At 41.1% G+C, this 26,091-nt stretch overlaps 1 protein-coding gene across 1 annotated transcript; it reads left to right on the top strand.

Annotated features, from left to right (window-relative positions):
• Nucleotides 1-1,565: 1,565 nt before the first annotated feature.
• dnai3 (dynein axonemal intermediate chain 3) lies at nt 1,566-17,701 on the top strand (the record flags this gene model as incomplete). The annotated part of the gene is made up of 20 exons (XM_083970905.1): nt 1,566-1,763; nt 2,207-2,311; nt 2,598-2,726; nt 2,799-2,998; nt 3,284-3,400; nt 3,696-3,889; nt 4,121-4,233; nt 4,973-5,062; nt 5,539-5,628; nt 7,193-7,309; nt 8,333-8,406; nt 8,647-8,800; nt 10,773-10,866; nt 13,339-13,427; nt 13,892-13,943; nt 14,759-14,889; nt 15,046-15,253; nt 15,726-15,817; nt 16,301-16,417; nt 17,576-17,701. 20 exons carry the CDS (start codon nt 1,566-1,568, stop codon nt 17,699-17,701), a joined length of 2,490 nt encoding a protein of 829 aa, XP_083827031.1.
• Between the last annotated feature and the right edge of the window lie 8,390 nt (nt 17,702-26,091).

Raw genomic sequence — 26,091 nt, 5'->3', positions numbered from 1 at the left:
TAGATTAGGTCGTTGGCTCTGTTGGGAGTTGAAGATAATGGTCCTCAGATCCAGGCTGACCCAGTTTTGTATATTAATTGATTTACTCATTAGTTTAATAGCTTTAAAGCTTATATACCAACCAGTATAAGTACAAGTTTGTTTTAATCTCTTTAAATGAACACATCCATTTCCTAAGGGTCTGACCTAAAACCAAGTTTTAGCTCTAAACTTTAATGATATATCTTTTGGCAACCAAATTTTTGTCCATAAATAGGGGGTTAGTTTCTGCCACATGACAATGACTGCACGGTGGCTTTTTAACACAAACATAAATGCATATTTTCTGAGAGTTTGTTCAACATTGACAGAATAAGTGAGGATTAATCTTATCAGCTGATAAACACCTATCATTCAGGCCTAATTTCTTTGTTAGTGTAAGCAGACATGAAAATAAACAGAACCAAAGTTATGTGTGGTATGCTATAAATATCAAGACTTACAGTATGCGGTCAAAAAATGCTAGGTTTGGGTGAATTATGCAAGAGAAAGAGGCCCAACATATTTAAAATATCTCTTTGGCACAGCCTACAAACACAGTTTAATTGCATTCTTGAGGGTTATGGGACATAGCACATCACACTTTCTTTGTCTTCCGAGCAAATATTTCCCATGAATACAAATACCATAGTTGACACATAACTCTGTGAAATGAGTGGTGTGAGTTTCCACTACAATGATTTGGTGTGAGGCCTGAGTGGAGTGAGTGGAAAAGGTTGACACACCCAGCTGGGAAGTGGTTACTTAAGCTGTACTTGAGCATTCCCAGCGTCCCCTCAGCAACCTTGTGGAAAGACTTTGAAGAGAGAGACCACAAGCAGGATGAAAACTATCATTATGCAGAGCCCTGTTTACTGTAGCGTGCCCTGGACTGAGCCTGGCCTTAGATGGGAGGAGGAGGTGGAGTCTATATAGATTGTTTATTAAGACAAACTCTGTTGTGGTGCAGTGCTGTGGTTTTATAGTAGCAATAACAATATAGCAGCAATGCTGGTTTAGATGTTCATAACTGAGCAGTCTTGCATTATTATTGATCTTCGTTTCACAAGTCATAAGTCATAAGAAAACAACGGCATTCCTTCTCCAAGTATTTGGACGTCGTGCGTAGGCTATTCAAAAGGATTGCATTTCATGCTGTGATATTGTAGGGTGGTCCGCGCCTGCATGGAGGGGCAGGTGACGGATCAGAGGCGTCATTGTGCGTTTGATCAGAAAATGAAGGGCAAGAATCTGTGTCACAATCACACACACTGACTTTTGAGCCTGTTCACCGTGTGAATATCAGGGTGACCAAGCTGATGAACTCCTTGCACCTAACACCATAAAAAGCAACGACACTAACAAACAAATACATTTAATTGAGCGCAGCCTCCAACAACTAATAAATTACTAAAACTGCTTGCAATAAAACAGTAATATGTGCTTACTGTGTACTCAGGAAGGTTGGGGTAAGAGTCCATCCAGATACAGATACATCTAATATATAATTTCCGTAGCATCTGGCACGCCTGTATTGATTGTTAACAATGTATCACCAAGATCACCCTGAGGATATCTTCCCCATGGTCCTGACATCGGCAACCCAGGAGCTCTTCGATTGCCGTGCTGATGAGGACGTCACAGGGGAGAGCCCTTACAAGCTGTTGAAAAAAGACGACATCATACAGGACATGAGGACAAGAGCCGCAGTGTCCGATTTCAGTCCAGTGAAGCAGCTTGTGCTGGTGAGGCTGATCCATTGTTGTACAAATCTCTCTGACAAAACCCCTAAGACACCGTGATGATACACAGACCCCCAGTCGAGCACTGTGGGAAAAGACAGAGCAGCCAGTTTTAACCTAATTTCCCCCCACTGTCTGATCTAGATTAAATACACGGTAACCACCACTCTTACTTAAATCATTCATGTCCCTTTGATTACATTACTGAAATTAGACCAATGGGCACCCTAAAGGACTCATCTGTTCCAAGTAGTGCTGGCTTTCGTGTTTGGGACACAGCCAAGGCCTGCCCCATCATACTTACTATCTTTCTCAAAGTGCTATTGTAAAGTAAATAGTTTCCTTGGGGTTGCCAGAATAAACTCAAGTGCATGACTTTAATTCTATCCAAAGAAACCCCTTTATCTGGTGTGAATCTGACACTGCTTTCTGTCTACTGTTGACAGGACTACCCAGAGGACGAGATGTTACTGGTTTTTGACAGAGACTTCACTTACGGCCAGAGCTTCTACCTCGTTCTGACGCCAGAAGCCAAGGAAAGAATCCTCAATGTAAGAAGTGCATTGGCTTTAGTAATAGGTCCTATGTTCTTTGGCACCCCTCTCTAATATTTGTGTTTGGAAGTCTTTGTCTTTTTCTATTTTATTCTAGTGAACTTGTGCAGATAAAATTAATTAAAAGCTTTTCAAAACTACTCTTGCAATAGTTGTGTAATTTTGTGTAACTGTATAGGAAGTTTTATGATTAATTACTGAGAAACATCTTTCATTTAAGTGTTTTTCCAGTTCTTATTCTATGTTATGTCTGTTTTATTGTATTTTTTTCTGCGTCGTGAAGCCCCCAGAGCCTGAGGCACCGGAGGAGTTGGAGCAGGAAGTCTGTAAAACCCCAGAACCAAAGCCATGGGTATCTCTTGGCAGTGAGCTGGAAATAGAAGAAGAATCTGTCAAAGAGAGCCGACCAAAGGTACAGCAGTTTATTTTAAAATCACGTTAAGTATCCATATTAAATAACACTGTACTTCATATTTTTCCTCAGCTGTGGTTGAAGTTCTCAAGAGTGCGGAGCAAGTTTGGGCTACCAGTCTCCTTTTCTGACCGACATCCTGGAGATTTTAAGGATGCCCACCTGGAGTGTCCTTCCTATCAAGATAGCAAATTCAGTATCAAGCAGATGCAGAGGGATTGTGGGATACAGGCTGTTCCAACTCTGCAGAGCAGCAGTGCTCAGACTCAGTGGTACGCTAGCAGATCAGTGTATATTAACCTATTTGCTCTACTAGGGGGAAACAACCACTGACAGGTCATCTGGTGAAATAATTTCTCTCTTTTTTCAATGCACTAAAATTAGATTATAACACCAAGTGTAAGTATTTTTGTGCAGATTATCGTTGCCATGTATTATATTATACATGCATATATGATAGAGTTAACCACATACTGTGACACATTATCTGTCTTTATTTGGTTAATAGCAACCCCAACTTGATCGTTTTATGATGAGCATCTTATGTCCATTTACAGGAAGTGTAAGAGTAATAACTTTACACAGTACACGCCAAGAGAATTAAGTGAAGAAGAAAGAGGAGATATCCTCCAGTCTGAGAGTCTGAGGAATTTTTGCAACTTAGTAACTCCCAGGTAAGTAAACCTGGTCTCTAACATTTCTGTATCAGCCATGGGTAACTCCATTATTACCACTGTTGAAGCATTAGAATACTGTCACTGTAGTTAAAGTAATGATGTCTAATAATCTTAGTCTCTCTCAAACTCCCACATGTTTATTTTTGTGGTCCTTTGTCTCCAGGTACTAGATAAGATAAAAGCACTTTATAAGCACCAATGTAAGCTCTTATGAAGCAGTTGTTCATTAAATGATGTAGTTTAATGAGGTTTTTCACCGGTTTCTAACATAAAAAGGTTGATTGTCTTGCAGGGTTTTGCATGCCCTTCAGCAGGAAGAGATTATGAATGTATTCACCGATGCCTGGAAGGGTCAGGGGGCAGCTGAGGCTGGTGACTGGTCTGGAAAGGCTTCGGACGGCTTGAAGCTTTATCAGGTCTTCGCAGACCAGAAGTACACTAAGGACAAGAACATCAGCTGCATTAACTGGCATCCAACTATCTATGGTAAATTACAAAATCTGCATCAGTGATGAGTTTGGTCTACCAGATTTGATGAGTAGAATTTTTCTCACTCCAAAACATGGAGTCTGACTCATCTAATATTTTATTTAGTACACGATTGGGATTAATCAAATCCTCTTTCTCATGGACCAACTCATTAGCTTATCATTTGTTAACATATCAACATATTTAACAACTATTAAATACACTGTATGGTGTGCTTTTATGTGGTAGGTGTTATAGCTGTGGCTCTGATAGAGAGGAAGGAGGAGGATCAGTCGACTACATTTGACGTCAGGCCGTCTTTCATTGTCTTCTATTCCTTCAATGACCCCACTACTCCCCAGGTATGGAAAATACATGATAGTACGCTGAATGGACACGAGGAATGCACCACTCGGAGAAGATATTAGAAAGACCATTTTTCTCTCTCCCATTGACAGCTTACAAGTACATTGTCTCTCCTCTCACTTATATCTGCCCAGAGACACATGTTCTTAAGAAATGGGTGGAAGGATTTGCTTTGTGCTGTCATTCAAAACCATTATTTGCTTTAGGAAAATTTGAGAGGCACTATTGATTTGACCCAGGCACTAAATCAATAAAACTGAGCTTCTAAATCACTCAAAAGAAATACGAGTTCTGCATGACGTATGCTTTCACTGATATGTGTCATCCTTTGGTTTCACCATCTCCTAGAGCAGCGATCAAAGCAGCAGAGGATATCATGTAGAGGAAACTGGAGACATTATATAATTTAAATAGATGAATTTATTATTGTAGGGAGTGCTGTAGTCCATTTGCGCAGCTAATTATAAACTCGAGCACATTTAAACATCAAGATGAAAAATGACTGCTCTGTAAATACCATCCTATCCTCCCTGGGTCTATTTCCCTTTATGCCTGATGAAACTGAATCTGCTACATGCACTTGGTTTTGTGGATTAAAAGCTGAACTGTGTATGGAGAGACTAGAATAAATAAATAGTTGGGATGGCAAGCACCCAATATGTGCAGATTTGTACTTTGAAACATGATATTTCTGCCCTTTGTAATGTGGGTTTTTCTATGGGTTTTTTTTTGCAGTTGCTACTGGAGTGCCCAGATGACATTTTTGCTTTTGAGCTCTGCCCGTCTGATCCCAATATTATCGTTGGCGGCTGCAAGAATGGCCAGGTGCAGACCCTGACTCTGTCTTGCTTCTCTGCCTTGCTGCTTGCTCTGCTCTGCCTACATAGCTTTTGTACCATACTACTTTCTGACTGACTTTTATTTTATCAAAAGGAAAACTATTTATCAGATACTCATGGTTGGTCCCACAGTGGGGGGGGGGGGGGGGGGTAATTGATCCTCTGCTTATTTTGTAAGTTTGCTCCCCCACAAAGAAATGAATGGTCTATAGTTTTTTGTGGCAGGTTCATTTTAACAGAAAGAGACATAATATCAACAAAACATCAGAAATAATATCATCATATAAAGGTTATAAAATAATTCACATTTGATCAAGTGAAATAAGGGCAAAAATCAGCAGAGGATCAAATACTTATTTTCCTCACTGCATTTTTTCCCCTCTATTGTTTTCTTTGTCATTATGTTTTAATCAAAGTTTGATGTGATGTATTTAAGTGTTTTCTTGTTTGCTCTTGTCTCAGGTTGTGTTATGGGACATTTCTGCTCACATCACACAGTTACAGGGAACAAGGTCTTGTGGAAAAAGGACCTCTCTCACCAATGACGCATTTGTAAGTACCCGTATCCTGTCTGCAGCATGCACAATGTTGATACAACAATACATGGTGTTCTGTATCTGTGTTGATGTATTCCTGTATAATGTGCTATCAGTAATCATAATTCGTTGACAAGTGATGATGCTGGCTTGCTTTCTTCAAATGTGGGTCGTCACTTTATTCAAGCACGCATCATGTTTGCTCTAAAGACAGACTGTACTCTTGAGTCGTGCTGTATGACAGAGCAAGATGATGATACGTTGACTCCTGAGCTCTCCTCATCCTCACCCTTTCATTAGTTGGGAATGCAGCAGCCTAATGGTCCTTTTCAAGCCAGCCTCAGCTGTCAAAACTAGTTCCACAAATGTACTACTTGCCAGGGGTAGATCTCAAAGCAACTTTATATCATTACATGACCCCACTGCCAAGAGAAAGTCGGCTGTAAGGCTGCATACAAACACCTCACTTTGACTTAAGTGCCCTAAGAGAAAAAAAGAAACAGAAACAGAGGGTTTCTCTTTTGGCTTTACATCATAGTAAAGTAATATTTTCATGATATATCTGCCTTGTTTCAATGATATTGTGTAGAGTAATGATGAAAGGGTCAGGAAGATAGAAGTAATGACGCATGACAAATACCAGGGCTCATATTTAAACCCACAACACAGCAAGTACATTAAATCCACCATAGCCAGCTGAGACACCAAATATCAAACAACTTTTGTCCCTTAAAGCCTGACCTCAGCTGACATCTTCCACCTGACTGCTGTATTTAAATAGACACATATGCCCCCATCATCCAGCCCCCGTTTGCTTTGTGTGTTTTTATTGCCTCTACAGTGGAACAGCTGTCTCCGGCCCTCTCCTCCTCACCACTTCCCTCTCTTTTGCTTTTTCCCCACCTCCCTCCGCTCCTCAGTCTATTCTCTTTGTCCTTGTTTGCTCTTCATTCCCCAGAGTCAACAGCATCAGCTCACATACTCCAGCTGTTACACATGCCCTCTGTCTACCACTACAGTTTGTCCCCATAGAAGATAACACACAAGCAAATCAGATCACTGCCCTCCCCAGTGTTTGCAGTGTAAACAAAGGCAGTTGTATCAGCTAAAAAGCTTTATTTCGATTTTGAGTGCTGTGAAAGCTGCATTACACCAACACCTGCTGCTAGCTTATCAGATAAACAAAGAATGAAAATCCTCCTGTATAGATTTGTGTTCTGTTCACACCACTGTACAGTACATAGCAAATTCAACTACAGGTGCATCATACAGCCAATCTAGCTGATATTCGTGCAGTCAGGGTTAGTTCACAATATATGAGTTGATGTTTTGGACTCCAATAAAAACATTTTTGCAAGTTATTGCAAAAACTTTTATTGTTATTAAGTTGAAGTTGCTTCAGTTACATACAATACACACTGATCTGTTTATTAAATATTTTTATTCTTTCATTTTTCTACCACATTTCTGTTTTTCTTATAGCGTCACTGTAAGTCTTTGTATTTAGATTTGTTAAGACTTAATTTTCAGCGTTCTCTGTACAGTACATGCTGTGCCTTTTGTGTCTGACCCCCCACCAGGACCTTCATGACAAAGAGAATAAGACTCCTGTCGCACGCTTCTGTGCAGTGTCTGCCTTGGAGAACAGCCACAAAGCACAAATTACTGATGTCCAGTGGCTGCCACCAACGTTTGAGGTACACAGCTGGAGGGCAGAGGGGTTGGGGGAATTAACAACTGCATGTCTGAAACCAAAGAGGCACAATATAGTTATTCCCTGACAGTTTCCACATGGAGTACAGTGGGTATAGTTGCTGGAAACTTACAAAAGCTTAATCAGCTTGCCGTTTGGCCTATCTCAAGTAATAAAAGGTTTTTGTGTGACTACACTTCAGTGGTTTCAGTGAAACACTGTTTAATGTTTTCTTGATCTCAGGCCTCTTTTATCATATCTAATGTAAACACTGTGACATAGTTTCCAACATATCAGGGGGAGCTGGGGTAGATTTTAACCCTTCACACACACAAGTCTCTAAACTATATTGAAATATTTACACTTAAGGGGTCAGACCTCTTCTCAAAAATATTTATATAACTAGTTTTATCTGACTAAGGTGAAGGGTTAACTTGAGAGTGAGAAGTTCTAAGAGGCGCTAAGAAAATATAAGGTATACTGAAGTTGTAGCAGAGAAAAGACAGGAATGCAAAATTCAGGCTGCGGTTTCTGCAGGACCAGCACAAAGAATATATTTAAATGTTCTGCACAGGATTTTTCAAAATGCACTGACATGAGGTTTGCTACAGGCACTGTGTTTTTACACTTTTAGTTGTGCATTAACAAGTGTGTACAATAAATCTAGCAGCCATAGAAATACTTCTTACTTCAATGATCTATGGTCTCAGATAGATTCAGAGAATTCTTACAGTCTATAGGAACCCACACAGATTGCTGAGTGTTTCTAAAATATTCCTCGTGAAACAATGAATACATTATGGTTTCCCACTGGTGCCTGTCCCTTGTTTCACTCTAATAAATCATGACAACCACTGGCACTCATCTGGATGAGTAGAATAAGGCAATCATCAAAGTGCCCCAAGGGGAACATTAAGCTCCTATATATCTTCACAGGGACCTTGTTCACTACTTTGCACTCTTGGCATAATAACCCTGACACAGATATTTGTTGATCTTGAAACTCTCTCTCTTTCTCTCTGATTAGGTGACCAGGACGGGGGTAGCAATGGAAAACAAGAATAAGACTTCTGTTCAGTTTATCACCTGTGCTCCTGACTGGTAGGCCTTGAACACTGAAAATGTTCATTTTAAATGGTAAATGGATGAAATGCTCTCAGTTAGTGTCTCCATTTCACTGGCACCTACATAACCTGACTTGTACAGAACATCTAAGCCTGCACTCCTGCAGCTCAAGGCTCATAATCTGAGTAAATATACAAAAGTATAAGCATGAAATCTATTTAATCATATTCATTCCACTGTTAATCTGTGGTTCTGTGTCTCTCTATTTCTGTAAAGCACTATAATGTTCTGGGATGTGCGAGCGCCCAAAATGTCGAGCATGTCAGCGTCATTTAAAAAGCAGAATGCGGATCAGAACACCCAGACGACACCCCACAGTGTCCCCAACGCTTTCAAACACCTGGATCGCACATGGAGACCACTGTTTAAGGTACTGCAGGGGTTCGGGTGCAATTTGAAACTCTTGTTATTTACTGTATGTGTTTTCACAGTGGAACCCGTTTGACAGAGGTGAATTGTTAAATGATCACAAATAATTTTCTTTCAGCAGTTTCATAAATCAATCTGTACACACATGGTAGTAAACAGCAACAGTGTTGAGTGGATAAATATCATTAAACATGTAGCTATGAAATGTAATTCTGAAACTAAACATGTTCTGTAGTAGTTTGATTAACAGTTATAATGACAGACTAAGGCCCAATCCCATTTCTCTTTTTTACCCCTACCCCTTCCCCTACCCCTTGCCCCTCGCCCCTTGAAACGGAGCTACAAGGGGTAGGGGTAGAAAGTCAACCCCTCCGAATTGGGACACCCCTTCAACAATCACATACGTCATCACGTAGTCTCACTGGCTTTTACGTAAGCTGATGCGGCGAGCTTTTGCAAATAGCCGTGTACCATATAACTTAATAAAATAAGATAAAACGTAATGCAGGCTGATCAGTTCATTGTAAAACATTTATTTGCTGATGTAAATGTGGTGATTTATGTACACAGAGCCCAGAGGCAGCGCTGCCTGCTCCTCTGACTGATACATGAAGCTTCACTTTTCATCCAAATAAACTAATGTTACTGACACAATTGTCAGATTTCATCAATGAGACCAACATTTAAATGCTGAAAAGAATTTAACATGCCGGTGGTAAACCTCTAAAAACCCGCGGATAAGTTAATTAACGACCGCCTTCTCTCCCGGCGGGACCGGGACGAGGACGTAATTTGGCCGGCGGAGCAGCGCTGCAGACCGGCTGCTGCCTCTGTGAGGAGCCGCTCCTCCTGGAGCTTCATTTCTCCGAAAAATCGTCGGAGCAAACTTCTAACCCGCCGTCATTTGGGTAAACTAACCGCACATTTGGGACCTAAACAGTTACTTTCTCGCAAGAAAAAATATTAAAACTTGATAATAACCGCGCTACAGTGAGAAATAAAACAGCTTTTCGTTTTACAGCCACCGCTGCCGGCTGCCGCAAGATGCATTCTGGGAAACTTTTCATACCCCTCCGTTTGGAGTGTGCCTCTGAAAAATCTCCGTTTGGAGGGCTATGTAGCCCTACCACTTCCCCCTACCCCTCTGTCCTGACGGGGATTGGGACACCCCTACCCCTACACGTGAACGCGCAAAACGGAGGGGTAGGGGTAAGTGGTAGGGCCAAGGGGTGAAATGGGATTGGGCCTTAGCTTTGTGTTTGGCTGTGTCGCTACCCGATCCGCGACGCTACCGGATCCGTGACAGCCACGTACGGCAACTCCACTTGGACAAACTTAGTTGAATTGACTTAGGATCACTGCCCTATGTGCGTCGCCACAGACGGTTTATCTTTTTATTTATTTTTTTAAATACTTTATTAGTAATGTAAATTGAGGGTTGGTTGTGGTGGTCTGGATCTTGATGCTCAGAAAACAGGAACACAGGCGACTTTTAATGTTTACTGTCCTCTTTTCTCGCCGGCCTCATCACCATGACAACCACAAACAATCACAACTACCACAACACTCACTGAATAAACGAGTCTGCCGCGGCTGTCTTATGACGGACCTACGCGGTTTTTATTTTATTTTATTTTATTTTTTAATCATTTTCACAGTACCGTATTTTAAATTCACAGAACTTAAAGCATGTACGCAAATCGGGCAGTGCCCAAATGAAGTTTGTCCAAGTGGAGTTGCCGTAGGCAGCTGTCCAAGATGGCGGCCGGTCTGCGCATGCGCAGACCAGTTTTGTCACGGATCCGGTAGCGTCGCAGATCGGGTAGCGACAGGCTGATACCCTGTGGTGCTCAGAAGTAGAACCACAATGTGATTTTTAATTTTATTTCAAAAGCTTTGAGTATATATGGAACATTAGTGTCTGTCAGTTCCTCAGACGTAAAACGTTGTGTTTCCCCCTTGTCATGTGTCAGGTTTCGCTGCCAAAGATCGATATCAGAGGAGAATACGCTCCTTTGAAGTTCAGCTTCGAACACTACACCTGTAATGGTAATACAGATAGCACAGGTGAGGGATTTTACCCTTGAGGCTGCTTGGCTTTATTTGCTTCTGTCTGTTGCTATGTCTCCCCACAAGCATTTCTCTATTTATAACAAACACTTTAATGATTTTTCATATAAGAACTTTTAATTGATTTACACATTGACTCTGTCACTGAAAGCAACAGACTGTGCAAAAGAGACATCTGATTGTTTTAACGCATGGAAGCCTGGATAAGAATTTGATAAGCTCAGACTGTAAAACACACAGACAGATAAAGTGGTCAAATTTAATTTATTATTTGTATGCATATGTAATGTGAGTTTTCTTTTTAACCTTCAAAAGATTCTGACAAATAATGTGATATCTGGATGAAGAATCCTAGATAATACTCAAACATGACTGTCTAATAGTTGTCAAAAGTGTGGGCAAGAGTCTATTTTTGGGGGTTTTGGATTCTTGAATCCTGCTTTGGATGGTTGAGCACAGTGATCAGTGGAGCAGGGTCGGCTTGGCCCTCGGCTTCTCTCTTTCTCTGTCTGTCTCCCTCTTCTCTACTCCAGTTTCATAGCACTTTATTAAGTGATACTTGCAAAACAAGGCCCTCATAGTTGCAGAGCATTAGCCTTGCTGACTGTCAGCTCTTTGCAATATGCTGCTCAGGGTCCTTGGGGGCCAGAAGATGATCATGTGTATCCTCACTGGTCAAGAAGAGGCCCGTCTTTGTCTGGCTGAAAGTCTGTCTCCATAAACACAAATCTGGTGGCTAGTCAATATAAAATTAATATGCTCACTAATTGAGCCAATGCATTGCCTTGTTTTTTTAATATACTGTATATTAAGGTTTTAAAGGGATAGTTCAACATTTTGGCAAATTGGCCCATTGCCATAATCCCTATAGTCATAGCAGTAGGTTTGTTAACTTTGTTTGACAGTGCAAGCTATTTTTAGAGTGGCAGAGCAGAGCCGCGAGCTGCTCAGAGCTACACTACGGAGGCTGATGGGATTTCTTGGTTTCCCTCATCAAACTCATCAAATACACAATCCAACAACTCCAACACAAGTTGTGACCTGCACATTCACTACGCTATGAGATAATAACAGAACGTTACGAGACAGAGTTGTTTTCGAGGTAAATTCATGCAAAATCGCTGATGCGTGTTGTCTAAAACAACTCTGTCTCGTAACGTTCCGTTATTATCTCATAGCATGATGAGTTTGATGAGGGAAACCAAGAAATTCCATGAGCCTCCGTAGCGTAGCTCTGAGCAGCTTGCGGCTCTGTTCTGCCGTTCTAAAAATAGCTTGCAACGACAATTAAAGGTAACAAACCTACTTCTATGACTATAGGGATTATGTCAATGGGCCAATTTGCCAAAATGTTGAACTATCCCTTTAATGAATTCATATTTTGGTGCTCCTAAGACGTTTGACTCATTAATGGAGTCTATGCTGTCTCCTTCTGAGCTCTACATTCAGCATGTCGTCTTGTGCTATTGTAACCGCCTTAGAAAGCCTCCAACTTACTCAACAACCAAACCACATGATTTTCCAAGTGCTTGCAAGCAAGATCTCTGGGGGATTAAGAACAAAACAGAGCAGTAGTGCAGTGAGATAAAAGTTACACACAATGTCTACATCAGTAACTGTGCTCCATTGTGTCTTTCTCATATCTTTACACTCATCTTAACTGGGGAGAAAGTGGGTCCAGAAGATGTGTGACTGGGTAATCTGATCTGACCTCACAGAACTAATCTAACAGAGTGAGGCTGAGACTTGATTGGGAGCGGTCTGCTGTGAACGGACAGTTCTGTAATGTCCCTGACAGACACTTGGGCTTTTGTGATGGAAAGGGCCTCTCTCTTCCATCACTAGCAACCGTGCCTATCTCACACCTCCCACCCTTCTCCCTTACTGTCCGCCTTCACATCACAAGCCCTCACTCCCACCTCCACTTCTTCTGCCTTTATCTCCCACCACCCTTCTTACCAACTCATTCACCTCATCTCCCTCCCTTTTGTCCTTCTTTTGTCGCCTTGTTCATGGTCAGATTACAGAACAGACTGCACCATTGCCTCTGTTCAATCTCTTATTTCCTGACTTTAACTGATTACATTTTTTTCAGTGTTTCTTCCAACATGTCGGTAGTATTTCCTAAGGCCTTGCCTATTGTTCTTCCCCTATTGTTGTATATTATTTGGTTTAAATGCATACTTAGGATTTTTTCCTTGAGACCCAAAATAGCTGCATAATCATGACCACTGCTTTGGTTTTGTGGTTTTGTGCAGATATTGTATGCCCCATGCAGCTAACCATTTTTTAAACAATCCTTCAGTACAATCGTGTCTTTAACCTCTAATAAAGACCATGCTGTCACTCTTGACTTACCCAAAAAGGTCTGTGTGTAAAAGAAAGAAGTACTATGAGTTGAACTTTTAACCTTGTCTTCATTTCTGCCCCACACCATGCACGCTCCATTGCGGTATCCCCCGACAAAAGAAGCTGATGAAAACGATGACAGAGCAACCTCAGCCAAAGCACCCACAGCCCTGGAGGATGTCAATACCAACCTTTTGATTGGAACAGAGGTGAACAATGGACTAAACAATATCAAAACCAGTGCAACACTGGACACGCTGCTTGAAGGACAGTTTTATTCTAACTATCTAAAGGTCCAGAACAAATGGTGGAAGTACATAATTAAGACATAAATGTACAGTTAAAACATAAATGTTGCCATGTGATGCACTATACCAGATTGTAGCTTTAAGCTAATTTGCATCTGTAGTCCCTTATAGTCAGGTATCCATGTCAACACTGAATCTATTTATTCTGTAACCCTTTCTCTTCTTCATACGGGCCACTAAACAATATCCCTCACTCTCAGAGTAAATTATATAACTAGTCAAGTCCTTCTTGTGTCACAGTGTCACAGTGTCACAGTAGATGCAGGGAACAAACTTCATAATATAGCCACGTGATTGGATTAACTGAATCTTCATATTATATCTGTCATTATCTTGTTCTTCAATGTGAACCTTTTAACCATCAGGATGGAGAGGTTCTTTACACTACCTGGAAACAGGACGAACAGAGCGTAGACAGTGAGTATTCTGGATCAACATTGTTAACGCAAATTGAAGGATCCTAACCAGTTCAGTTCACAAGCATTAGTGTATTCAAGGTATTTCAATAACTGTTAAGTTATCTCTTTTGTTTGGAAGCCATGTTGAATGTAATCACCATTATCAGGGTATCCGCGGGGTCTTGAAAAGTATTAAAAGGTGATAAATCAATTTTGGGAAAATTAAGACCCTTAAAAAGTATTAAAAAGTCTTTTCACGACTTTATAAAGTCTTAAATTTTGAAGGTATTTTTTCTGAATTAGCTGTCCAAGAGTTTGAGTCCTAAAAAACATTTTGAAAGTGTGTGAATTTATTTATTTTATTAAAAAACAAAGATGAACATAACATAACGGTACATAAAAAAGAAAAGAAGATTGTTGTTTTGGTTTTTTGAGAGTGGAGCAATGTTTTTTTTTAATTATTATTATTATTATAAACTTTGCCTTTTATTTATTATCCTAGCCTATTTTGAATTCTGTTGTATCATAGTGGTCTGTAGTCTTTATCACAAACTAGAACTGTTAAGTTAAAAGTGTCACTGATGTAAATGGTTACAGCTTGAAGTGGCGGTGAGGTATTGAAAAATATTGAGAAGGTCTAGAAAAAGTCTTAAAAAGGTATTAGAATTAACTTCAAGATTCCTGTATATACCCTGATTATGGATTAGCCAGCTACTTTGCAGGAAGACAAAGGGGTTAATTGCTACGTGCAGCGTCCTGTTGCTTCAGTGGCAGCAAATTATTGTCAAATAAAACAGTGCACCTTCTGGCCTGCCTCTCTATTCTCTCTCCAAGGTGGCAAACCTCTCCACTGCTCTAACGTCCATCACTGGATGATAAATACAGTGCAGCGGTCACCCTTCCTCAAAGACATTATTTTGACGACGGGAGGCTGGCACTTTGCCATCTGGAAGGAAGAAGTCATGGTAACAACACCTGGTCATTCGACAGGTTTCTGCAATCTTGTCGTTCATCATGATACACATACAACAGCATAAACTCCATGATATCTAACTTTCATCAGACCAGATTTATTGCATTTAAAATCCAATGACTCTGTTTGGCTTCTTGTCAACATCCAGAACGACCCCATCATACTGTCACCAACCTTTGAGCAGCAGTGTACCGTGGGATGCTGGTCCCTGTCCCGACCAGCTGTCTTCTTCATTGGGAAAAATGATGGTGGTATTGATGTGTGGAACCTGCTGGAAAACAGCACCGAGCCTGCACACATCCAAGCAGGTGTCACCAACACCAAGATCACCTGCCTGAAACCCTGGACTTACTCCCGTGAGTTCTGGCTATTTTTGGTGTATGATATTAAGCAAAGTGTAAAGTAATTTCTGTTCCCCAAAAGCCCCCAAAAGTGTTAAAGTTATTTGTTAAAGATATTATTTTCTTCCTAATTATAAACTTTTGTCTGCTGGAAGCTCATTAATGCACCAAATTAAGCATTTGGGTCTCATTATAATCAATATGTCCATCAAGTTTCCTTTGTTTTTTAGACCTTGAACAATAACTATTAGCAGTCAGTTCATAGAGAGGCTGTTGCCTAAGGGCCTGAGACTTCAGGGGGGCCAATTGTGCCCATAGGCCCGTTCAGTAACCCATACATGTGTCCAGTTTAGTTTAACTGAATATTTATCATTGTTATTAATTATTTTTCTTCAATCTTTGTCTTGGACGACCATACAAAATATCTTTTTGCTCATCTTCTGTTTTGTTTTGCTTTGTTTTTTGTTTTGTTTATTTGTAACTACAGCCAAGCAGCACTTCCTAGCTGTGAGCGACGACCTTGGAATGGTGCGTGTTTTTGAAATCCCAAGGACATTCAGCGTTCCCTCGAAGACTGAGGTAAGACTGTCTCCTGACTCCTCGTACGTACTCACTTTGAAGGTGGTTAGGAGTTTTCTGTGTATTATTTATTCTTCAAAAACATTTACAGTTTGTCAAGGTTGAGTAACTGAGAAACAACTCCACTACTGCAGCATGCCAACACTAGTTCACTGCCATTCATACGTCAAGTTTCTTTTTGCTTCTTTACTGCATTGATATCAACAGGACAGTAGAAGCAGAGATGTTTATATTAGGGTTAGAGTTGGTTCAGGATAGTTGACAGTTGCCAGCTCTTATAGATGAGTCCCTATGGATGTGGAAAGTCGCTAATTAAATCCAGCAGTTTTCAGTGTCTAGTGGATGCTTTGTTGACCACTTACCCTCAACAGAAGCTTCTGCCCTTTACTTTCTTGTTGCAGCAGGTAGATACACAACAACAATCAGAGCGCAGGTTTATTTAATGGTTGCTAATTCATCTCTTTCCCCTGTGTGTGAGTGCAGATTTTGAGTATGAATAAATACTTTGAGAAGGAGGAAGATGCATTGAAGGATTATTTGAAGAGAGAGGAAATGTGGGTGAAAGAGAAAAGGGAGGCTGAAGAACTGAAGAAGAAGATGGTGAGTTATTGATTTTGATTCTAAACAGAAATTAGAGTATATTTTTAAAAAGCTATATAATAACTAATCTTTGCATCAACAAGATCAAAGTGACAATGTGAAAACAGTGTGTAATCGGTTCAAATCAATGAAACTGTGAAGAATTACCACCTCAATGAGAATTTATTTTTCCATTTTTTTGTGAAATACTTCTGTAACTTCCCATGTGACCAAATGCTGCACAATGAATTTGAACTATTAATTTATCTCACCCAGCTTTATGAAGATAAATCCAAGCACTTATGTATTTAGTTAGACAGCCAGCCACCTCCAGAGCCAGTGGAGGGGTTTTAGTTTGGGTCCTCATGTAGTTTGTAGAAGTCTAGACAAACTAAATGCATGATGATTGATATTCCATCTGTCAATATTTGTAGTGGCCTTGAAAAAGACCTTGTGTCCACAGCTACACTCTAACCTTACTCACAGCCTCTGGTATCAATGAACACTCTTCCTCCTGTACGTTAGGACTCAAATGTTTTTTATTGACCCAGTTAAAAGTGTGTACACAGGTTCAAAGTTGTCACTGTGAAAGTTGAAGTAGGCCATCCCTCTTTCTTTCTCTCTTTCTCTCTCTCTGTCTTTCTATCTCTGTCTTATTCTCTTGCCCCTAATGTTTAATTCATATGGATCGCAATTTGATCCGTTGCACTGGGGAACAGTATAGTTATTGACAGCCACTGCCTGGCAGTCTGTCTTCTATCTATAGAAGCTAAATCTTTTAATGGCTGAATGTTTCAGTTTAACCTAGATGACTGTTATAAATGCAGATGAAGTTTTGTTGTGCCGTAGTGATCTCACATTCATTTCAGTGTGTGTGGATGTCGTCTCTACGCTCCTCCCAACAAGCAAATATTTCCCCATGTCGTGTGTTTTTTTTTTTTCCTGCCGCTTTTTGTCATGAATATCCAAATTTGTTAAAACTATATTTGACTATAATCCATTAAAGATGAACAATTGAATTATAGACCTACAGTGGTTTTATGTGATTCTGTAGGTCTTTTTTGCTCATTTACTGGAGTTACAGGGTTTTATATAGTGTGATATTTTTGCCTCAAAGTTGTGCCTTGTCCTTTTCTCTGTGGTTTATGTCTAATTCTTCTCTTCTTCTTTTGTTCCCAGGAGTTGGACAAGTCAGTCCAATCCCTGAAAGAGGATGAAGAGAAAAAGTTGTATGATGAGTACCTGTTGCTGGAGGAGAGCCTCCTGAAGAGCATGGGCCTGTGGACACCTCCTGAGGAGACTTAGCATCACACCAAGGTGATTCTGCCATCGGCACTAAGACAGTCCTTGGGTTGAAGCCTCAGGGTCACCAATGGATTTATTTCATCCACCCAACAGAGGTCTAATTACTGGGTAATATGCCATCCATTAGTGCCCCCTTCACCACTGCTCCCTGAGGATCCACTTTGGATTTGGCTGAGGAATCTGACCTTGGCTGTAAGTCATTTCATGGCTCTTTAATTTCATGATGTTATGCTATTGATTCTCCAGTATGTTCAGTACACATGTTTTATTATTATAAATGGATTTCAAACTGTGACAATAGCAATAAAGCTTGTACATATTTCTGTTGTTAGTCGGGATTTTGTCAGCTCATTGTTCTCATTTAACTTCACTGTTCCATTCAGCATTAATTACAAACAGTAGAGTACAAACAGTGAAATCCTGTGACCCAGGAACTGAGCTGTTCAACATAGTGGAGCATTTAGCAACTTGAAGAGTCAGATCTTTCACTCAGGAGTTGATGGGAATTTGATGATTTCTGTATTTTGCTGCCTTGTTGCTATCTAATCATCTTTGTTTTGAGATCACTGGAAACTGCAACCGGATGGTGGGCCTTGAAACTTTGTCAAGGAGGATCTGAAATAGTCGTTGCCAACAGTAACGAGGGGGCGGTGGTGCACCAAGCAATGCACTGTTTACACCCACAAGAAGCTCTGTGGCTAAAAGCACATGGTTTGCTCATTAATTTCAGTTCAAGTCTTTCACCGCAACGGAAAGGTTTTCATAAATTCAACTGATTTTTTGCCACACCGTCTCCGCAGCATGTAGGAGAGCGCTGTTTCCATTGCAGTGTCTTACAACAAGTGGACTCCATTAGTTTCGCTCCTTCACGGGGGATAAAATAAGGACGCCTCAGAGTGCCGGGTCCACCTCAGGTCAAGAGCAGCCCAGCAAACCTATAGTCACAACTGACAGCCAGTACCCTGCCAGAAAAGAGGCCGGAGGGACAGAAGGAGGGGGGAGTCGCTGCATAATACGGGGGGCAGCTGTCTATTGCCAGGTTTTAAGACTATGTCCAAGATGCCCTGAAAAGGAAAGAGAGAAGAGAGATGATACCAAGAGCAGACAGAGAACAAAAACACAAATGGTTAATGTTGGGTGAGAAGGTGAAGGAGAGTGAAGAGGAAATGAACATAAGAGATGGAAAACAGAGTCAAAGTGAAGTGAGCCGGGAGCGACTTCACTCCGGCCATGACTCATTCACGTGGACGGTCCTGTCACAAAAGTGGGAGGTAGAGGGGGGGGTGGCGGAGGGTGAAGAATGGGCTGATGTGAGGGTGCAAAGAGGCAGGGGTCCATATGGCCCCTGAGGCACCAACAAGGCCCGGGTGACAAAAAGGGGCCTCTGCTTTCCAGTCGTCCCCTCCTCAAACCTCTCTGGGAATTCTGTTTTGCAGTCCCTCTCTCCTCCGGGAGCCTCTCTCACTTTCTCCCAGGCCGGCTCAGGAATGTGCCTTCTGCAAACCAACACACACACACACACACACACACACACATACACACACACTGGGAATGCCTTCACCCTTGCTGGTTAGTTATTATTATAATGACTGATGCAAAGAATGTTGTGCAATTGAGACAGCTCATGTGTAACATAAACACTTGTGGCATTTGAAGTTGCACAGACGTACGTGCAGACATTTGCAGGTTAAACTCTGCCGCTCACCACTTGCGCACATTGTTAATGTTCGGGGCAATGGACGAGAGCATGGCCATAAACCCAGCCACTCCCACTGGCGTGATGAACGGGTGTTCATGTTGTCCTATTTCCCTCGGTTGATTTCTTCATCCAAGTCCAAGAGCTTTCCCAAATATAAAAAAGAGGCTTTAACTAAGGGAGGGGAGGGGAGGGGAGGGGGGGTGTCCATACAGGATGGATTGCCTGCAGTCCAATTTTTTATCACCAGTTCTTTAAAGTTTTCAAGCCAAATCCAGGGAAACAATGTGAGCAGGTGCTGGGCAGGAGGGGCTGTAAATCTGGCCTGGCGAATTAAGCCATTGCCTTGGTATTGTTCTGGCTGGCCTCTTAGCTGCTCCTGCTGGGGAGGGTGTTAGCTGTGGGCTGGGGTGGAGTGGGGGTCTGCTGCCTAAATCTCCCAATATGGGGGCACCCTGCACAGTCAACTGAGTGGATGGGACCCCAGCTGCAGACGGCTGACACAAACATGCAGTGTCACAGCCAGGTCGTGCAGCAGAGACAGATTGATGCCCAGCAAAGATAAAAAAAAAAAAAAAAAAAAACAAGAAGAAAACTGAGTCATGAAAATCAGACTTCATGTTGTCTTTTTATCAGAGCACATCAGCCTCTAGTGAAAAAGATAAACACAACAGGAATTTGTTAGCGTCCTTTTCTGCTAAAATTATCTCCAGTTAAATCGACAGGCTACATTTCATCGCTGTAAACCGTAAAGCTGTTTCTGCTTAAAACCTCCGAGAGGCTGGTGGTAGGTTTCATTAGTTGACCCTTGACCTCATAAGAGATCAGGTGACCAGGGCACTGCTGAGGAATGTTCCCTCTTGACTCCTTTTCATTTTCTAATTTAAAAGCTCTCAACAGTTTGGATTCTTGTCATTTTACCAGAGCCTCCCCAAGGCCCACAGCGGCCTGCATGTGTGTGTATGTGTGTGCGTGCGTGTGTGTGTGTGTGTGGGCGCGTGCTGGTACATGTGTGTGTGTGTCTGTGTCTGTGAAAATACAACCAAACTTCCAACACAAGTGGTTGACTCAATTATTCATATTGCACATGGCAGCTTTTTGCTTTTGTGTTTACATTTCTTATAATCACAATTAACTTAATGATTGTTGCATCAGTCGTCGTCACAAACTATCTGTTCAACAAGATTAAGAGTATCGAGTCATTCTAGCAGCTGGCTGTATTTTTGAGATAAATGCTAATATTAGCATGCTAATGTGCCTATTATTTCACAAAAAAGTCAACATTTCGACATATTAAATTGAATCTGTTTAATTATTGCCAGGATATTACAGTCAACATCACAACACAGTAATAGAGAGTGGAATTATTAGCATTTTCACTCCTTTTTTTCCACATTATATTCAGTGGTGAAAAAAGACCTCACTCGAAATATTATCACACAAAAAAGATTTACTACAAATGATTTTGACCAAAATAAGCAAAAAACAAAAGTAAACTTTCATACAGATTTTTGATCCCAGTTTCTTTTTCAGCTTCTCTACAGTTAATTATTAAGCAGAGACTTCCTTCCTGGCTGTCATCATGAACAACTAACGCTCCACCGTCTGAACCACTTCAAAAAGAAGCTTATACTGTAAGTCACAAAGTATTCACAATATTTTTATCAAAAGAATTCAGGTTCAGGTGATGAAATTTCAGTCCATCACCACTGAACTTTGAGAAATATTTCATTTGGTATCTTGGCAAAAATCCAGACCAGGATGCAGAGTGGGATCTGTCATCTCAACTATCAGTCTATCAGAGTGTAGCCCACTGGAAAACCCTTAAGGCCTTTTCTTATGGGCCATGGAAACTTTGGATCAACCTCTTTGACATGAATACTGTCATTAGTCACAAAAGCAGAAAAGCAGACGAACCAAAACATATAGCCTACAGACAGTAATGTGGATCCAGGAATTAATTACTAGTGTTACTTGTAACACCACACTCTTTCATAGTACTTAAAGCAATTGTTAAGGAAACATTTTATTTTGTAAACTTTAATAGGAACTAGAGTTTGTGTTAGCTTTGTTGAGGAGCATGCTAGCTTGACCTATTCTTCTTTTTCAAACCCCTTTCTTTCAAAACACAGCAACAAACTTTTTAAATATATTTTCTTATTTTATCAATGCAATAATAATTACAACATTCAGACCTTTTATTCCTGTCAAAAGCAACTCACATTGTTGGCTGGCAACATGCTAGCCACAAGCTATTTTAGAGGCAGATTGGGGCGGCACAGATTACTGGCAAGACTGTCCAACTGTCCAATATGATTTCAAATATATTTTATAATAATCCACATAAAATAACATTTTTTTTTTTTAATTGGCACCTAAGCTAACTCACTGCTAGCCTACAGCTTCGTGATTATCCTAAGCAGTATCAGTCGTCTCATCTTACTCCGCAGGGGAAAATGAAAAAGTGTTCTTTCCAAAATGTCAAGCTTAGGTGAGACGAGGGAGCGAGACAGTGTGCACCAAGGAGGCATCACCTCAAGCAGCAGGCAAACTAAGATTTACTGCTGACAGCTGGATAATGCTCCCCTGACAGGAGGCAGACGATAGTGTAGGCTCCAGTAAAATACTGTATCAGTTCATTTCCTCTCCAGGGAGCAAAGATATCATCACGCTTATTATGAGTATGATGTTGAAGACCGTATGGGGGTTGAATCAGGAGGACTGAAGGTGTATAGCTACCACCTGCAGGTTTATCAAACCAATGAGGCCCAAATCTTCTCGCTGAGCCCGACCACAGCTGCTGTCAAGGACTTTATTCAGTCTCACCTTTCACATTTTTTCTCTCGTATCAAGCGGAGCAAACCTTCACCCTCATCCTGTCTTCACGCTGAAAGGAGATTGCTCTCTTCTGGAGGAGCAGGAGGGAGTGAGGTGATGAGCAGCTTACCTCTAGGAGGGATTAGCCTTATTAAAATGAAATAGTCTAGTCCTGAGTGACAGAGCAATGGAGGTCGAGGAGGGAAGAGCCAGGGAGGACAGAGGAGAGGGCCCTACGTTGTGTGAGGCCCGGCCCCTGGAGGATCTGAAGCGCCGCTCCTCTGTGTTCTCCTTCCCTCCATTCTTCACTTTCACCTCTCGCTCTATCCTCATCTTCTCCCCCCCTCCTCCTCCCCTCCTTCCCCACTCCTTTCCTCCGGGCTGTTCTCTCATCATCAACGCTGATCTGTCAGCAGTGCGTCAAGAGATCTGCCCCGAGGCTCTCAGATGAGCTGCCAAGTACAGGGGCTGGACCGCAAGGGGAACAAAAGAGTCCCCCAAAAAACACAGCAGAAAGGCCTGGACCTTGGTAAAATGTGTTTAATAGCCTTCCCACTGAAGGACGCTGCATGTATGGAATGTGTGCCCAGGGTCACTGCATAAAGGTTCCCAGCAATTACTCAGGCTTAGCTCTGCCATGTTTATAAGGAGTGAATGAGTGGTGCACTGCAGACCATTAACCAACCCAACTTCCAGTGAAAAATGTGTTTTTAAAAGCTTGAAAACACTGAATATGACTTCATAATTTATAACGTATGCATGTAGTTGTGATTTAATAAAACAGCCTGCCACAGTGTTATTATGTGTTGAAAGAAGAAACGCTGTGTCTCCATTAGTAACAAAACAAAAAAAGACAAAGCATTGTAAGTTATTATTTACCGAATTTGGACTTAAAACTCTGCCAAATCTGCTTCAGGTCTGTGTGGTTGTGTTTTGATTAAATTTGATTGACAGTGGCCTACCAACATAAGCAAACAACCCACCAACATCATCAATCAAATGTTAAATCAAACTCTGATCTCTGCTCTGAAATATGTGACAACACCGGCTTATTCCACCGGAGCCTCACCCTCTTCAGACCAGCACAGGCAATAACACAGATACTACAGAGGGAACTTAGTATAAAAACCAAAAGTGTTGTCCATCTGGAAGAAAAAACTGGGACCACAATTATGTTGTGGCAGCAAACATAATCGCTGGCTGCATTCATGAGGTTCAGACGTACAGTTTTCCTAAACAAATATAAAACGTCCATTTATGAATTCCAATGGAAACGTTTGTAGGTGGAGGTGGTCGGAGCAGACGAGACAAACACAGGATTGTGGTTTTGGTTGAATGTAAATAAACATACTGTACGTCTCAAGTAACAACTAACTTTTTCCCTATTAAGCTGAAACAGCAGAAAATGATCAATGGAGCACAAAATGCATTTTTGCAGGTCAACGTCAGGCAGAGCTGTGCAGGTATAGGCTACACACTGTACAGCAATGAAGGGTGTTACTTGCTTTATGTCCAACATATTTTGAGGGGTATCGATAATTTTCCAATATCAGCACAACATACAGACCTTCTACCTCGCAACAGCAACAACCAATCAGGAGGAAGATGGTCAAGGACAGTAGGTGTTTTCAATGGACTCATTCATCAACTAATTTTAGTGGTAAACAGGCCTGCACGGTTGTTCATTAGCCTTCCTCTTGTGTTCGGGTGACCCGTTTTCAGGTTTTAAATGCATAAAAGTACCACATAAATATGTTTATAGCATCAAGGCTTTTTAACTTTGTCAGGAACCTCTTTTTAAACAAAATAAAAAATTTTAAAAAAAGTTTCACAAATTTCTAAAATGTTCTGGTGAAAATTATGACATTTGTGGTGTTAGGGTCAATTTTGACCCGGTTATTACGATAAGAACAATAATGAGAGTTAAAACTGAAATCATAAGTGCAAAGTCAACCTTTTCATGGATAAGGAAGCCTAACAACGTAACCGAGAGATGAGAAACACATGGAATGATAAATCATCATTGTTTTAGTGTGTTTTACAGCTGATTTAAGACTTACGTCAAAACTGACCTGAACACCATAGATCGTAGCAGAAAGCTGACAATAGGAAGGTTCAATTGAAGTCAGGGGTTATACTGACAAAAAAAAGGCCCAGGGGCCCAAACCAAAAGATATTAAAACCTATATTTTCATGGATAAGGAAGCCCAAGAAGGAAAACAGATTGGATGAAAAGTTTTTAGTGTATTTTACAGCTGATTTAAAACATGGGACAAACCTGACCCAATTAAGATGGTAGCAGAAAGCTAACACAAGACAAAGGTTAAGCTACACACATTATTCATTTTCAATGTGCCAAACACTTGTTTATACTTTTGACTTTTAAATTAACTGTTTGTTTTTCTTCATCTTCTACGTGTATTTGTTAGTGTTAGCTTCTCACACCTGCTACTTGGTAAACCTGAAACTGGGGACAAACACTCTCCACATCCTGAATTGGACATTTTTCGTGGGAAACACAGATTTCTGTGCTTATTTCCTTCGGGTTTTGATAAATGCTGCTTTTTCCTGTTCAACAAAATCATCATGCATCAGATATTTTAACAGCTGTTGTTCTCCACAATGATATATGTAGGCTATGTCATCACTCAGCAGTTACATTGCCAAAGCATCAGTCTGCCTTTTACTGCCATGGTTAAAACTACACAACACCAAAAAAAAAAGTAAAGTAACAAAGACGGTGTGTTTGTGTGGTTGGCTGCTCGGCTGCTTGGCCCTGATACTGACTCAAAGGTCAGCAGAGATTAAGGGAACAGAGGAGGAGGAGAAGAAGAAGGGGAGAAAAGGTCTGGTTTCACATGCAGGTGGCTGTCAAGGATGTTTACCTAAAGAGACCCATATCTCTGCTCTCTCCCAAATTAGAAATGAACAAAAGTTCAGTTGAGTTCACGCAGTCAGACAGCCCGATATCAAGTGGCGACCCTGACTATCCAAACAGGCTCCGTGGTATTATGTCTACCTCATCTTCATATGGGATTTCACTCTTGCTTTCATTGGGACTGAGGGAACTACTTTGCAAGTCAAACGTGGATACATTTTTGACGAAAGACAAAACTGACCTGTTGCGTTTCGAGTCAGCACCTGAAGCTTTTTTCCAGATGTTTAAAGACGGAATTCAAAAAGGAAGAAATAAATATTAACTGGTTGAGTGGAAGACCTTAAATAACTGAGTATGACAGGAACATTTTTCTCCATATTTGAAATGATATGTTCAAACTGTCTAGGAAATACTTCGCTGTCTCCACATAAATTCCAGTCTGAATGTTTATGGAAGTTTAGGACAGGTAGATTTTCTTCTTTTTACTTCAGTGGCGACATAAAACATGGCTGCAGGGTGCATGTAAATTTAGTGTGTACATTCTGTACCCTAAAGCTTCCTCATACCTGTGAAGAGAGCCATTAAAAAGATGATATGAACTTGCAGTAGTGACATCAAACAAGGCTTGAAACCATTTAGTGCTGAAAGGCCCGCGGCTGCTCTGACTTCTCATGCTAAGTGCCAGAGATGTATATCACCTCAGCTGCAGCAGGCAGCAGCCACTTGGGCACAATCCTGAGCTCATAACATTAAAAATGCAGTTTAACTGTTTCAGCTAACTGCTTTGGAGTCTACCTGTGGTGCACAAAGTTAAGTTTAATTGCGTAATTCTCACAAAATGTTGCTGGTAATGTTGGTTTTTGGAGCCACAGTCACAGCGCAGCAGTGGATTTTACTGGACGGCAAAATGCAGCTGCATCCTGGGAATGTCCCTGAAGCTGAAAGTTGTTCTGGGAGATTCCCACAAGCCAGCAAGGGCAATTCCCCGACTTATTTATC

This window comes from Trachurus trachurus (genome assembly GCF_905171665.1).
Source record: "Trachurus trachurus genome assembly, chromosome: 4".
Lineage (NCBI taxonomy): Eukaryota > Metazoa > Chordata > Actinopteri > Carangiformes > Carangidae > Trachurus > Trachurus trachurus.
This window is presented reverse-complemented; position numbering and strand designations above follow the sequence as displayed.